We start from the raw sequence: 12,786 nt of genomic DNA, 5'->3' as shown, positions 1-12,786 counted from the left end.
CGCCCATTTCAACTGTTTTAAAGGTGACAAAACAGATATAGAAAAAGGGCATTATGAAAAAATTAAGCTTCTAAGTTCAAAGTTACATTCTAAGTTTTTACCCAGATAACTGACGAATTATGTGATACGGTATTTGAAGTTTTGTATGCAGTAATGCTCGATGAAAAAAACTACTAATTTTGATAATTATTTATGTTAGGAATACATAACTAATAGATACTTCAACTACTCGTATTATGCAAGGGTTCTGAAACGCCAAAGTCATTTCGTTTCTACCAGATTTCTACTTCTCTTGATGAATAACGAAGAAGACCAGTTTCCAGCCAGCGACTTGTGAAGTTTTGAACTCATGAATAGGCCCGAATCTGTTGTAAACTTAAGCTGTGATTTGAGAAAGACTGATGAAAACAGTAATGTTTGCGGTCAACATTGATCGCGCCGGCGGCACGCCGCCGGCGCGATACCGGCAGCGCGGCGCGCTGTATTTGGCCCCGCCGCCGCCGGTCTTCCCTCATCGGCGCGGCGCCGGGGTCTAACTAGAACTTTTAATTTCCGATCCAATGAGTTCTCCCACGATATTCTAGGACCACTGGGTTGATACGATCCTCCCTGGGAAAAAAAAAAAACAAACAAACACGCATCCGTGATCTTTCTTCTGGCAAAAAATGCAAAATTCCACATTTTTGTAGATAGGAGCTTGAAACCTTTACAGTAGGGTATTCTGATACGCTGAATATTATGGTGTGATTTTCATCAAGGTTCTATAACTTATAGAGGGTCTTCCCCCCTTTTTTTCGAAAATCATCCAAATTTTCTCAGGCACGTAACTTTTGATGGGTATAACTAAACTTGATGAAAGTTATATATTTGAAATCAGCATTGAAATCTGATTCTTTTGATGTATCTATTGGTATCAAAAACCCGTTTTCTAGAGTTTTGGTTACCATTGAGCCGGGTCACTCCTTACTTACAGTTCGTTACCACGAACTGTTTGATAAGGAAAATCACTTTTATTGCACGAGAAGCGCTTATATGTCGTCTTTTTTCAGTATCTTTTTTCTCCGCGGCTAGTAGGGCACTGAAACATCATAGACAGCTGCTTAAGGGACAATTTTAAAGGAAACTGCTACATCTAATCGCTTCTGTAATTAACAAAACACAATATTTAAAATAAAATAAAATTTTTGACAAACTCATGGAAGCCCAATCTTTCCAGAAAAAAGTTCTAACTTTAAACTGGTTGGGAAGATGGGAAATAGTCCGCCTGTCACCAATGGGGCAGCTTAATGCTCGATGCGGTTTAAGCAGCGTTCACACGCAAGTCCAGCAAGACTTCCCTTCCTAGACAAGTATGTCTGGCCAAGCACTTGCTTAAGCATAGAGTTTTAACCAAACATACATATGAACACATCTCTTTAGTGCAGATGATAAATATAGTATAAAAGAGGCTACCTGACTGGTAGATTCTGGAATCCTAGAAACAGAGTTCTAAACTCAAGAACTGAATACTTGGCTATAACTCGTTTCAGCCCGAATTATATTTGTGAACCGTAAGGGCCAAGACATTAATTTCTTCCCTGACATGTGTCTAGGTGCGGAATTATAGCGTACACGCATGTGACTGCTACTGTATAATATACGAGGTAATATATAGTAGTGTAGAGAATGGGAGATCTTCAAACTGTATCAATGTAGGGCTTCAATTCTTGTACAATTTTCCTCAACCTTCTCATACCAAATTTTAGTATATTGGTCAGTACAGCATCGACATATCAGTTTAACAATCAGTATATCAGGTAAGTAATCAGGACTTCTGTAGTTTTTTCAGCAATGTTCTCTAGAAACAAATTTAGTCTAGCAAACAGTTCAGTATTCCTATATCAGCTTAGTAATCAGTATAACAAATCAGTAATCAGTATGAGCACAGGATTCAGATCATTCTCTGCAGTTTATCAGTATGATTTTCTTACATTCCCCTTTTAATAATTCAAATTTTGCATTTAAATATGTCAGGTTGACTCTTTATAATATTAAGTTTTCCTAGAGTTCCTAGCATAGTACATTCCTAGAGCATTAGAGTTTCCTATAGTTACAAAACATGGATATTTATCATCCTGTGCATTGAGTTTTAAAACAAAATGAAGTTTTTTTTTTATCGATTAATTTAGTCTTTACAATATTCCCATTTTTTTTTTCATTTTCCCCCTTTAAATTTGATATTACTTGGTTCAAAAATGATTTTATAGCGTTTAAAACTGGATTAAAATGATCATTTTCAGAATTTATAAATCTTAAGTTAATCTGTGTAAAAATAGTCTTGATTTTAAAATAATAACGTTCATTTATTGTTTTTGTGTTATTTTTTTATTATTCCTTAGATCTTACACCAGAACCCTATTAAGAATTTGTAACACTGACCTTCTTTACGTGCAATATTGACCTTTTCATACAGCATCTAGTTAAGCATTTAACGAAATTCAAATTTTAAATTTATTTTTACCTTTAAATTTTGTTTTTGCATAAGTAATTTTTTCTATGAGTAGTGAAATTAACTGCATAACATTCAGAACTTTAGGCTATATCTCTAATAGCTGTCAATAAAAAAAGAAACTAATAATAATAATAACAATAAAAAAAAGTTTTCCAAAATGGGCAGAAATAAAAAGCAAAGATTAAATTCCAAGAAAAACTAAAAAACAAGGAATAAACAATTTAGCATTATCCCAACATAGATAAATAAACAAAACAATTTGCTAAGCCCTCATCGGCAAAATCTTTTTTTTTTCGTTCAATTTAACTTTTTTCAAAATCAAATTGTAAATTTTATAATCAAAAATCAACCGAAATTTTGGAAGATATTCGGCCCTGACAACATCGTGAGGGCTTTGATCAATATCTTGACGGCCAGATCAATATCGGCCTTGGCGGCCTTGATCAAGCCTTGTGACTTCTGAACAAAAATTGTGAGCCTTCTGAACAAACATTGAGTCTACTATAAAAAAAAGTTTAGAAAATACTAAATTTAAGGTTTCAAACAATGTCAAATTAGCCCAATGCCAACAAAACTTCACTACCAGCCTATGGGTAAACAGAATAATTAATCTCTGCATGACTACTCTAGCGAATTTTACCAAATTTCTATGGCAAGAGGTTCTCTTAAGATCTTCGAAACAAAACATGCTACCAGCTACTGCAGCCAATATTACCGCAGAATCCAATGTAAAATTACGCAACTTTATGCAAAATTATAAACATCCCCACAAGGTCGGCACAAAAATGGAATTGGGCAAAGCAACTAATACTGCAAAACCGGAAACGAAACCCATTTACCCCCTCACCCCGACAAAAATATGAATCCCCCCAATCACTCCTCCTTCTTTCTCCTAAACAACATGCAAATTTCAACTCCATCCCCAAGCCATTCTTAAGACAATACTTATATTGCATTATGATAATCTGAATGCACAGGCCCTTTTGATGTACTTGTACCTTCTCCCCCAAGTCACAGTTCAATATTCACTTTCCCCCTTTCCATAACACTCCATGAAAGGTTCAGCTTGATACTCTAAACCGTTACAAAGATATTGAAGGTCTTTTGATAAATTGGCAACGCATAATTCTTTCGATATTTAGTTTGCAGATTATAAATCCCATAGAAGTTTACATTGCAAAAACATTTCGTAGATCAGAGACAAATTTTGTATAGTCCCTTCCCCCTCTGTCAACATAAGATTTAGAATCCCTTTTCCCCATGCTCCCCCACGTCCTTTTTCCAACAGTGCGAGATATTTTCAACTTTATATCAAAGGCGTTCCCAAAAAATGGCACATGTTATACTTCAATAACCTGGATAACCATTAATTTAACTCTGCCCCCTCCCCCACGTCAAAATTTAATGTCAACTTAACCTCTACTCTCACATCACGCCCTCAAAGTTTCAGCTTGATATCCCACGCTGCTCCTGTGATATTGCAGAGGTTCAATTTTGACATGGCAAACTTTCTAACACTTATTGGGGAAAAATTGTAGCTTCATGGTAATTTGGCTCAAAAATGGTATACAAACCTGATAATAGATAGTTTCCACTATAGCTCCTAGTACTTCCACATCCGGAATGACAAGCTTTTTAAAAGCTGATACCAGCTTTGTGGCGTTACCTTCAAATTTACCAGGAAATAGGGTGACGCGTGACAATACTTCTGTCAAATATTTGACAAGAGGATGATAGTCATCTTCGGATGAAAACAGATCTAATCCAGGAGTTGTAATCCCCTAGAAGGATATAGTAAAATTTAAAAAAAAATAATACATTAAATATAAGAAAATATAAATTAAATAATCGCCCCATTTTCAGCGGGAGAGCGTAATTTTGAGCGAAAAGGTTACAAAAAATTTAGAGAAAAGAGATAAGAAAAGAACCTCGAGAAAATATAGCTGTCCCTGAGAAAACACCCACAGATAGTTGGGAAATCTGTTTCTATGCCCATTATTGCCCAATCCATTGAGTTATTATTCAGTGATTTTAGGATTATAATAATAATAATAATAATAATAAAAATTCAAAAAGAAATTGAGTAGAGAACACGCGCATTATATGATTGCTAATTTGTTGATTGACGCCGATGATTCAAATGAGACACTGTATTTTGCCGGTAACGATGTCAACCGCGCGTTCGACTCCGGTGTGCACCTCAAATATTGTTGTCTGTTCGGAAGCGTGGCGTGGATAAGTCTATTCTACGCGCACTGAGGAATAAGTACGCTTTTGTTTTGCCACATGTGCCAGCCCTATCTCCGTTTTGGAAAATATTTACTTCGTCTGATCGCCGCAGTATTCGGTTTACTTTCTACAGATATGGCAACTATCTAGTTCGTCTTCCATTTGGATGAGGAATTCGAAAATGTCTCTGAAGTATGGTATAACCGACCCGCTTATAGCTGTACTGAATCGCCGTGATCGATTTGCAAAGGCATTTGAGCCAAGCCACTCTTCGCTATACGTCGCAATAACTTAAATTTGTAAAAAAAAAATTTGTCCTAGTAATGTTCTTAATCTTGTGTTTCTGTAGTTGAGTTTTCTTTCAATATTTTTTTTTTTTTTTCTTGTTCTCCATTTACAACATTTTGTATGTTTAATAATGGGTAATAAAATAATAATGATAATAATTATAATAATGATAATAATTTATTATAAATTTATAATAAATATAAAACAACATTTTGTATGTTTAATAATGGGTAATAAAATAATAATGATAATAATTATAATTACCATGACAATTAATATGGTAATTATAATTACCATATTAATTAGCAATTACCAAGACAACTACCATGTCTTGAAAAGCGACAAAGTTAAATTTAGAAAAGAAACTTTTTAAAATTAATGTTGCAGCAATAGTCATTGCTGCAGGAAAACCTACAGCCTAGTAAGAGCAAATCGAAGCCTATAGCACCCGCATGTTCAAAAGCACAACTTTTTAAGGAAACCGTCTAGTGAGAAATATTCCCCAGTAACTATTTTTCAGGCTCAATTTAAGTATAATTTGTAATTGTGAAAAAAAAATTGACGTTAAACATGACCTCAAATCAAAATAAAGACTAAACTGTTGAAATCGCCAATGTCAAAATTACCACATTGACGGTTTACAGGCCCCCCGCTATCCATCTTGAAAAACAAGGAAATCACTTTTAATTATCATATATTTTTATAATTGATTCATCTTCCTTTTTTCCCAGCTCTAACAGATTACTGGAAGCCCGGTGAGACATGGTTAATGGCTCATTTGAAAGCTAATGCCCATATCTCCTTATTTTGTAAATTGTCATGATTCAGCCAGAGGAAAGTGACATATAGAGCAAAAATAGCACTTGTTTTTGCCATTTCAAGAATTTGATAAGTAGAAATTTTACGGCTTGGACCAACATCATGGAAATCTGTTAACTAGGGGGGTTCACAGTCTACCAGTTCACAGTTATGGTTACAGAGATATTGGCAAACCTAGTAAAGACAATTATGTGGACCATACAAACCAAAATTTTCAAAATGGGATTTTTGAAAGAAACTATCAAGTGGAAATTTACTATATAATTTTATTATTTTACTTTATAATTTTATAAAATAAGGTATATTAAAATTATAATTAATAAAACTGTACACATTAAAACTTTTATATTTACTTACATCTCTGGAAGAGCTTCTATCGGATAATTCGGAGCTACTTCTTCTGCGGTAGAACTGAGGAACAAAAGGGGCCGCGTTTGCATTCAATGACGAGGGTGCCACTGCTGCAGCACTTACCATCGAAGTAACTGTAGTAGATGCATCTACTATAGGTATAAATGGGGCTCTAGGTTCAACACTGGGAAACGCAATACTGATTCCTGGTGATGTGTTCAAATTTAGGTTTCTAGCTCTGTCAGCTAAATACTGATCAATCATTTGATTTGGACTGTTGAGTTGTTCATGCAACTTATTGCCTAAAATACAAGATGCAAATAGAAAACAAACTTAGGTTATTGGTCTTTGAAATATTTCGAAAGAATGTCGAATGAACAGGGATGTCAACTTAGAGAGGAGGGTGATAAATGTATTTGCAAAATTTAGTGAGTGCAAGTTTGTTGTTTTATAATTTTTTTCATTTAGAATACCAAACAAAGGTATGTCTCAATGAAAATACAAAAAAAAAGCTCTTCACAATCTAGGGGGACAAAAACCTACGGGGTAATTGTCCCCCTATTCCCACACCACCAACTGAATTGACTGCCAATGAATAATTATGAAATGACTACTTAGAAATTAAAATCATTTTAAATTCTTCTCCCATGCATTTCTAAGTTGTCATTGAATGGCATAGTAGAAAACACGAGTTTCAGAACTATTAAACCAGTTTAAAGGCCACTATAACTTACCAATAAAAAATAATTAATCCAATACAAGCATCAGACAGTAGTATAACATTTCTGCTATGGTGATGAGATCAGGTGGGGGAAGACGGTAGAGGGAGAGATAATTCATAGACAAGAAAACGTGCATTTTTTTACTATCTGCATTTTTTCACTCACATGAAGGGGGGTTCCTTCAGACTTACTCTAGGGTGGAAGGATTCTCCATGTGTCCAAGCATGCAATTGTCTTTTTTATCATCTCTTCTTCTTGTTTTCCTTTTCCCTGTAGCATCTTAAATAAATTAGTATCTCCCATCAAGGGCATAACCAGGGGATGGGATTTCAGGGTTTGACCCCCCCCCCAAAAAAAAAAAGTCCGACTTGTCAAAACGCAACAAAAATACATATTAACAAATTTTTTATTCGTTTTTTAAAGTTTTTTGTACCCCCCCCTAACAAAAACCCTGGAAACACCCTTCTCTTCCATGCATACCAAATTCGAGAAACATTTTAATGCTTGTGAAAAAATAGACAAAATCATAAAACTGCAAATATGACAGCCTGTAAAGGCCTAAGCTTGGCACATAAATATTAAATAAAGTAGGTCATGCCATTGTTCACATTGCCCATTTCTTAGGTAATGTAGCATGCATTTAAATGATGATTTAAATGCATTTTAAATAAAGTGGATTGTTCTTACCTCTTCAAGGATTCTAATTATGCTTAAAATTGTGTCTCGGGACTAATTTCACCACAGACATACAAAAACACATGTACGTAACGGGAAGGGGTGGTATTAACAACTCTCGGAGGATCCAAACTCCCCTCCTGTTCTTCTTTTCTTTAGTGTCTACTGTTACACCCGAAACATTGTCCCTAATAGGAAGTGGATTGCAACCCCTCGTTGCTGAATTTAAATGTCTTAATTTTCTGTATCCTTAAAAATTAGGAGAGATGAGAGGACAATTGCCCCCGCCTAGTCTCCAAATACGAATTTAGGTATATTTCACAAAAATTTGAAAACTTTGGCTCTGAACCCCTCCTCCCCTCCAGAAAAGGAAAATAAAAGAAAAGGAAAAGGAAACACTCAACACAGAAAAGGAAAAACTCAAAATTAGGCACACATAAAAATTTCCCTTGGTTTCATGAATATTTTCGTACAATTCACCTGTATTTTAAAGGAGCCCAAGGATTTTTCCTAGGTGGGTGACCTACAATAGTACATTTTCAGGCAACAGCTTTTTCAATTGAAACAATCCCAAAACATCCCTGTGGCATTATCAACATGCATTTCCTGATTTTTTTTCCCCTTTTGAGGCACCAAATTAAAAGTTGACTCAAAAGTCAATTTTTTTTACTGCCATTACAGACTAATTGCAAAAATGCTGTTTATGATGCACTGAAAGAATAATCAAGTAGACCAATTTTATTTCACTTCATACATCGTTCTAGACATGAAATGAAACCTTATGCTACAGTACGTCAATTCAGGGGAGTCTGTGCTCCCTAGATTTTTTTATCCCTAATTCTGAAAAAAAAGCCTTTTGGAGGGTATTTTCTTTAAAAAATTATTTTTTGTTGTTTCATACAGGAATTTGAAAAAAAAAAATCAACAATTACCCCCCCCCCCGCCAAGAAATTGAAATAATATTTTTAGACACCCCCCCCCCCCCGCTGAATTTTCGTTCAGTGATGTCAATGCTGTGCTAAAGTTAGAAACAACTTACTGCTAGTGCTGTCATTATCTCTTTCAGTGCTTGTTTTTGGCCTTCTGAGTGGTTGATACAGCTGTTGGTCAGGTCTCTTTCCTCTTCCCCTTCCTCGTCCAATAGCACTGTCCATTAAAACAGATCTCTAAAGAAAGAAGAACAGCTTTAATGAGCTTCTAGTGCTACTCTGTTTCAACATTTTTTCAAAATAACATAATTTGTACCAAGAGCAGCATTAAAGAATACAAGATGTACTACATTCTTTTGTTTATACATTTTTAGATAAACTTACCAAAAATTACTTTGATAGGATTACCTTTTCAGGAGCCAGGTCTAAACAGATATACAGTACGAACAAATAGTCTCAAGGTACTCTATTGTTGACAATTCACCTAAATAGCAACAGACCCCACAGCCTTTCCATCATAAACAACAAGTAGAATAATGGGGATTTTTTTTTTTTTTTTTACAAGACAGCGGAATGCGAACTTCAAATGAATATTTCAACCCTATATCCAAGGGCCGTCCTCAGCAAAACAAATGAAAAAAGGAAATATAAAAGAAACTCACAATAAAATACGATTTTTAAAACTAAAATCTTTTCAAAACAGTCCTAGCATCATTACTTCAGGGAAGTTCACCCAGGACTGGTGCATCAAGCAAAGTAAAAAAAAGGCAATTCATTCAAGAGGATTAAAAACAGTTAAAAACAAGCTCTCAAAGCTAATCTTGTCTTTTTGGCAGCCCATCTAAAGGTCTATCCGTAACAAGGTTGAGTGGTATCATTTACTGGTTTTTTAATATAATTTGTTAAACTTCCCTGAAGTAATGATGCTAGGACTGTTTTGAAAAGATTTTAGTTTTAAAGATTGTATTTTAATGCGAGTTTCTTCTATATTTTCTTCTTTTTTTGCTGAGGATGGCCCTTGGATATAGGGTTGAAATATTTATTTGAAGTTCGCATTCCGCTGTCTTGTAAAAAAAAAAAAATCCCCATTATTCTACTTGTTGATGACATTTCACCTAACAGATTATTGCAATAATGTTCAACAAAGAGTTATTTTTCTTTATCTTGATGCAGGAGCCTACTTAATCTGATGTAGTTCCCAGGTCACTCTAGGATCAAAGGTAATGAGATGGCAGACAAAGCAGCAAAAGTTGGATCATCACTACAGAATATGGACTAGGACTTCCCAGTCCTAGTCCAGGAATATGGACTTTCATTTCCATTTCTTGGAGCTAACCAAAAGCAACAATGAAGACATGGAGCATTGGAAGAATGGAGCACAATAGGCATAGGAAGGCGGGATAAAGTAAAACAAACAGAATGCTTCCAAAGTTTAGCTCCATGCTCACTAAACATTTGCTAAAGGTAACAATGTTGGAGATGAAAATGGTCACTTCAGTGATAAAGGGATTGGAATTTTGGAAGCACCTTGCCTGAATAGGGAGGACTGTTTCCCCTTTATGCCAAAAATCTATGACAACTATGGAAATAAAGAGAAATATGGCAGAAGAACAAAAAAACTTTTTGCATGCAGGTCTATAGTCTGTGTAGTGCAAGTACCAATTTCCTGACTCTCTGCTTTTGGCTCGGAGTGCAATGCATAGTTGGGGGTAAATCATCCAAAACTTCCAGTGCCTCCCCCTCCCTGATTTATCCAGGTAACCATTTGGAGCTGAGTTGACTCTTGGCTGAGCTTACAGTCACATCACTGAACCCTGTTCCAAACTAAATAGCAAGCAACACCAGGCATCAAACCCCCTGACAAACTTTGCCAAACACAAGATACATTTATAAATACTTCTTTTTTTTAATAACTTAAAATCATAATAGTAATCAAACTTGCAAGGAGAAACTTATTAATATTAATTAATAGCTTAGTAAATAGTTATTATAATAAAATAATTAATAACCAAATATACAAGAATATAAAAATAGTAAATAAGATATATAAAAAATAATAAATTGAATAATTATACATAAAAAATATAAAATAACAAACTGAATAAAAAAATAATAAATAAATAAACTTAATAATTTTAATTTAACAGCACAGTTTCTTAATATTAATATGTTTGCAACAATAAATTTAGTTTTACTATTTTAAAATGACAACATAACTCAGTTTCAAACAGTTTGTGGCAACAAACTGTAAGTAAGGAGCGACCCAGCTCAATGGTAACCGAAACTCTAAAAAAGGTAATTTCGATACCAATAGACACATAGAAAGAATCAGATTTTAATACTGATTTCAAATATACAAGTTTCATCAATTTTAATCTTACCTATCAAAAGTTACGCGACTGAGAAAATTTGGCTGATTTACGACAAAAGGGGGAAAGACCCCCTAAAAGTTATAGAGCCTTAATGAAAGTCACACCATCATATTCAGCGTATCAGAGAACCCTACTGAAGAGATTTCAAGCTCCTATCTACAAAAATGCGGAGTTTTCCATTTTTTGCCATAAGAAAGATCACGGATGCGTGTTTATTTGTTTTTTTTTTCCAGGGGTGGTCGTATCGACCCAGTAGTCCTAGATTATCGTGGGATGGCTCAGTGCAACGGAAATTAAAAGTTCTAGTGCCCTTTATAAGTAACCAAAAAAAAATGGAGGGCAACTAGGCCCCCTCCCACGCTCATTTTTTTCCCAAAGTCACCTGATCAAATTTTGAGATAGCCATTTTGTTCAGCATGGTCGAAAATATTATAACTATGTCTTTTAGGATGACTTAATCCCTCAAAGCTCCCAGGGGGAGGGCTGAAAGTTATGAACTTTACCCAATGTTAACATATAGTATTGGTTATTGGGAAGTATACAGACGTTTTCAGGGGGAATTTTTTCTGGTAGGGGGGGGTGGGGGTGGGTCGGGGGTTATAGTGGAAGATCTTTTCATGAAGGAAGTTTTCATGGGAGAAGGGACATTGCTATGAAGGGGGCGCCAGATTTCCCATCATTATTTTTAAAAAATATCAGAAATTAAATATAAAAAAACAAGTTTTTCAACTGAAAGTAAGGAGCAACATCAAAACTTAAAACTAACAAAAAAATATTAGCTATATGATTGGGTTCACCTTCTAGTCAATGCCTCGCTCGTTAAGCCAAAGATTTTTTAGTACTTTCATAAGAGCTATTTATTCTAATTAACAGCCTTTGTGATTAAGGGGTCATTTTTAAAGAATTAGAACAAAATTCGAACTTTAGCTTAAAGAGCAAGGTATTGACTAGGGGACAAACCTCCTAATATATGTATTAAAAATATATGAATATAAAAGTTCGATACGTAAGTTAATTCGTAAGTTACGTATATTTATTACTAATAAAAACGTTTGTAAATAAAATTCAAGAAGTTTCGAGAAAGTCATTTAACCAAATAAAAGTAAAATTAATATGCAAATTTTGTTTTAATTATTCATGCACGGTGAGCCAAAATCAAAACCTGCATTAATTAAAAAACCTTCACAAATGAAATAAAAAAAAACTATTTTCTTTAACTGAAAGTAAGGAACGACGTTAAAACTTAAAACGAACAGAAATTATTCCGTATATGAAAGGGGCTGTCCCCTCCTCAACGCCTCGCTCTTTACGCTAAAGTTTCACTTTCTCACAGCTCAATTTTTTTTAAACAATAAAATTTTGTTTTAATTGCAATTTTTTAAAATTAACTTTAACGAAATTCACACCATCAGATTCAGCTTATCAACGAACATTATTAAAGAAGCTTCAAACTCCTATCTGCAAAAATGTGGAATTTGCATTTTTAAATAACTTTAACGAAAATTACACCATCCCATTCAGCTTATCAGAGAACCCTATCAAAGAAGTTTCACGCTCCTATCTGCAAAAAGGTGGAAATTTGCGTTTTTTGCTCGAAGAAAGATCACGATGCGTTTTTTTTTTTCAGGGGTATTCGCTTCAACCCATTGGTCATAGAATGTTGTGAGAGGGCTCATCCGAACGGAAATCAAAAGTTCTAGTGGCATTTTTAAGTGACCAAAATACTAGAGGGCAGCTAGACCCCCTTCCACGCTCATTTTTTTTTACCAAAGTCACATGATTGAAATTTTGAGATAGCCATTTGTTTCAGCCTACTCGATGATATAAACTGTAAAAAAATGTAAAAACTATGTCTCTAAGGATGACTTAACCCCCCACAGTCCCAAGTGGAAGGGCTGCAAGTTTCGAAC

At 34.7% G+C, this 12,786-nt stretch overlaps 1 protein-coding gene across 1 annotated transcript in view; it reads right to left on the bottom strand.

Moving 5' to 3' along the window:
* Paip1 (Poly(A) binding protein interacting protein 1) overlaps positions 1 to 12,786 on the bottom strand; it is a 73,058-nt gene that overhangs the window by 44,800 nt on the left and 15,472 nt on the right. Inside the window, exons 2-4 of the mRNA XM_089097048.1 lie at positions 8,615 to 8,741; positions 6,185 to 6,480; positions 4,066 to 4,272 (exon numbers count right to left, since the gene is read on the bottom strand). Of these exons, the coding sequence (XP_088953174.1) occupies positions 4,066 to 4,272; positions 6,185 to 6,480; positions 8,615 to 8,729 (618 nt within the window). The 5' untranslated portion in view covers positions 8,730 to 8,741. The remainder of the gene's footprint in view (positions 1 to 4,065; positions 4,273 to 6,184; positions 6,481 to 8,614; positions 8,742 to 12,786) is intronic.

The sequence above is a fragment of the Artemia sp. Qi Xiang Cuo genome, chromosome 11 (assembly GCF_049724085.1).
Source record: "Artemia sp. Qi Xiang Cuo chromosome 11, ASM4972408v1, whole genome shotgun sequence".
Classification (NCBI taxonomy): Eukaryota; Metazoa; Arthropoda; class Branchiopoda; order Anostraca; family Artemiidae; genus Artemia; species Artemia sp. Qi Xiang Cuo.
This window is presented reverse-complemented; position numbering and strand designations above follow the sequence as displayed.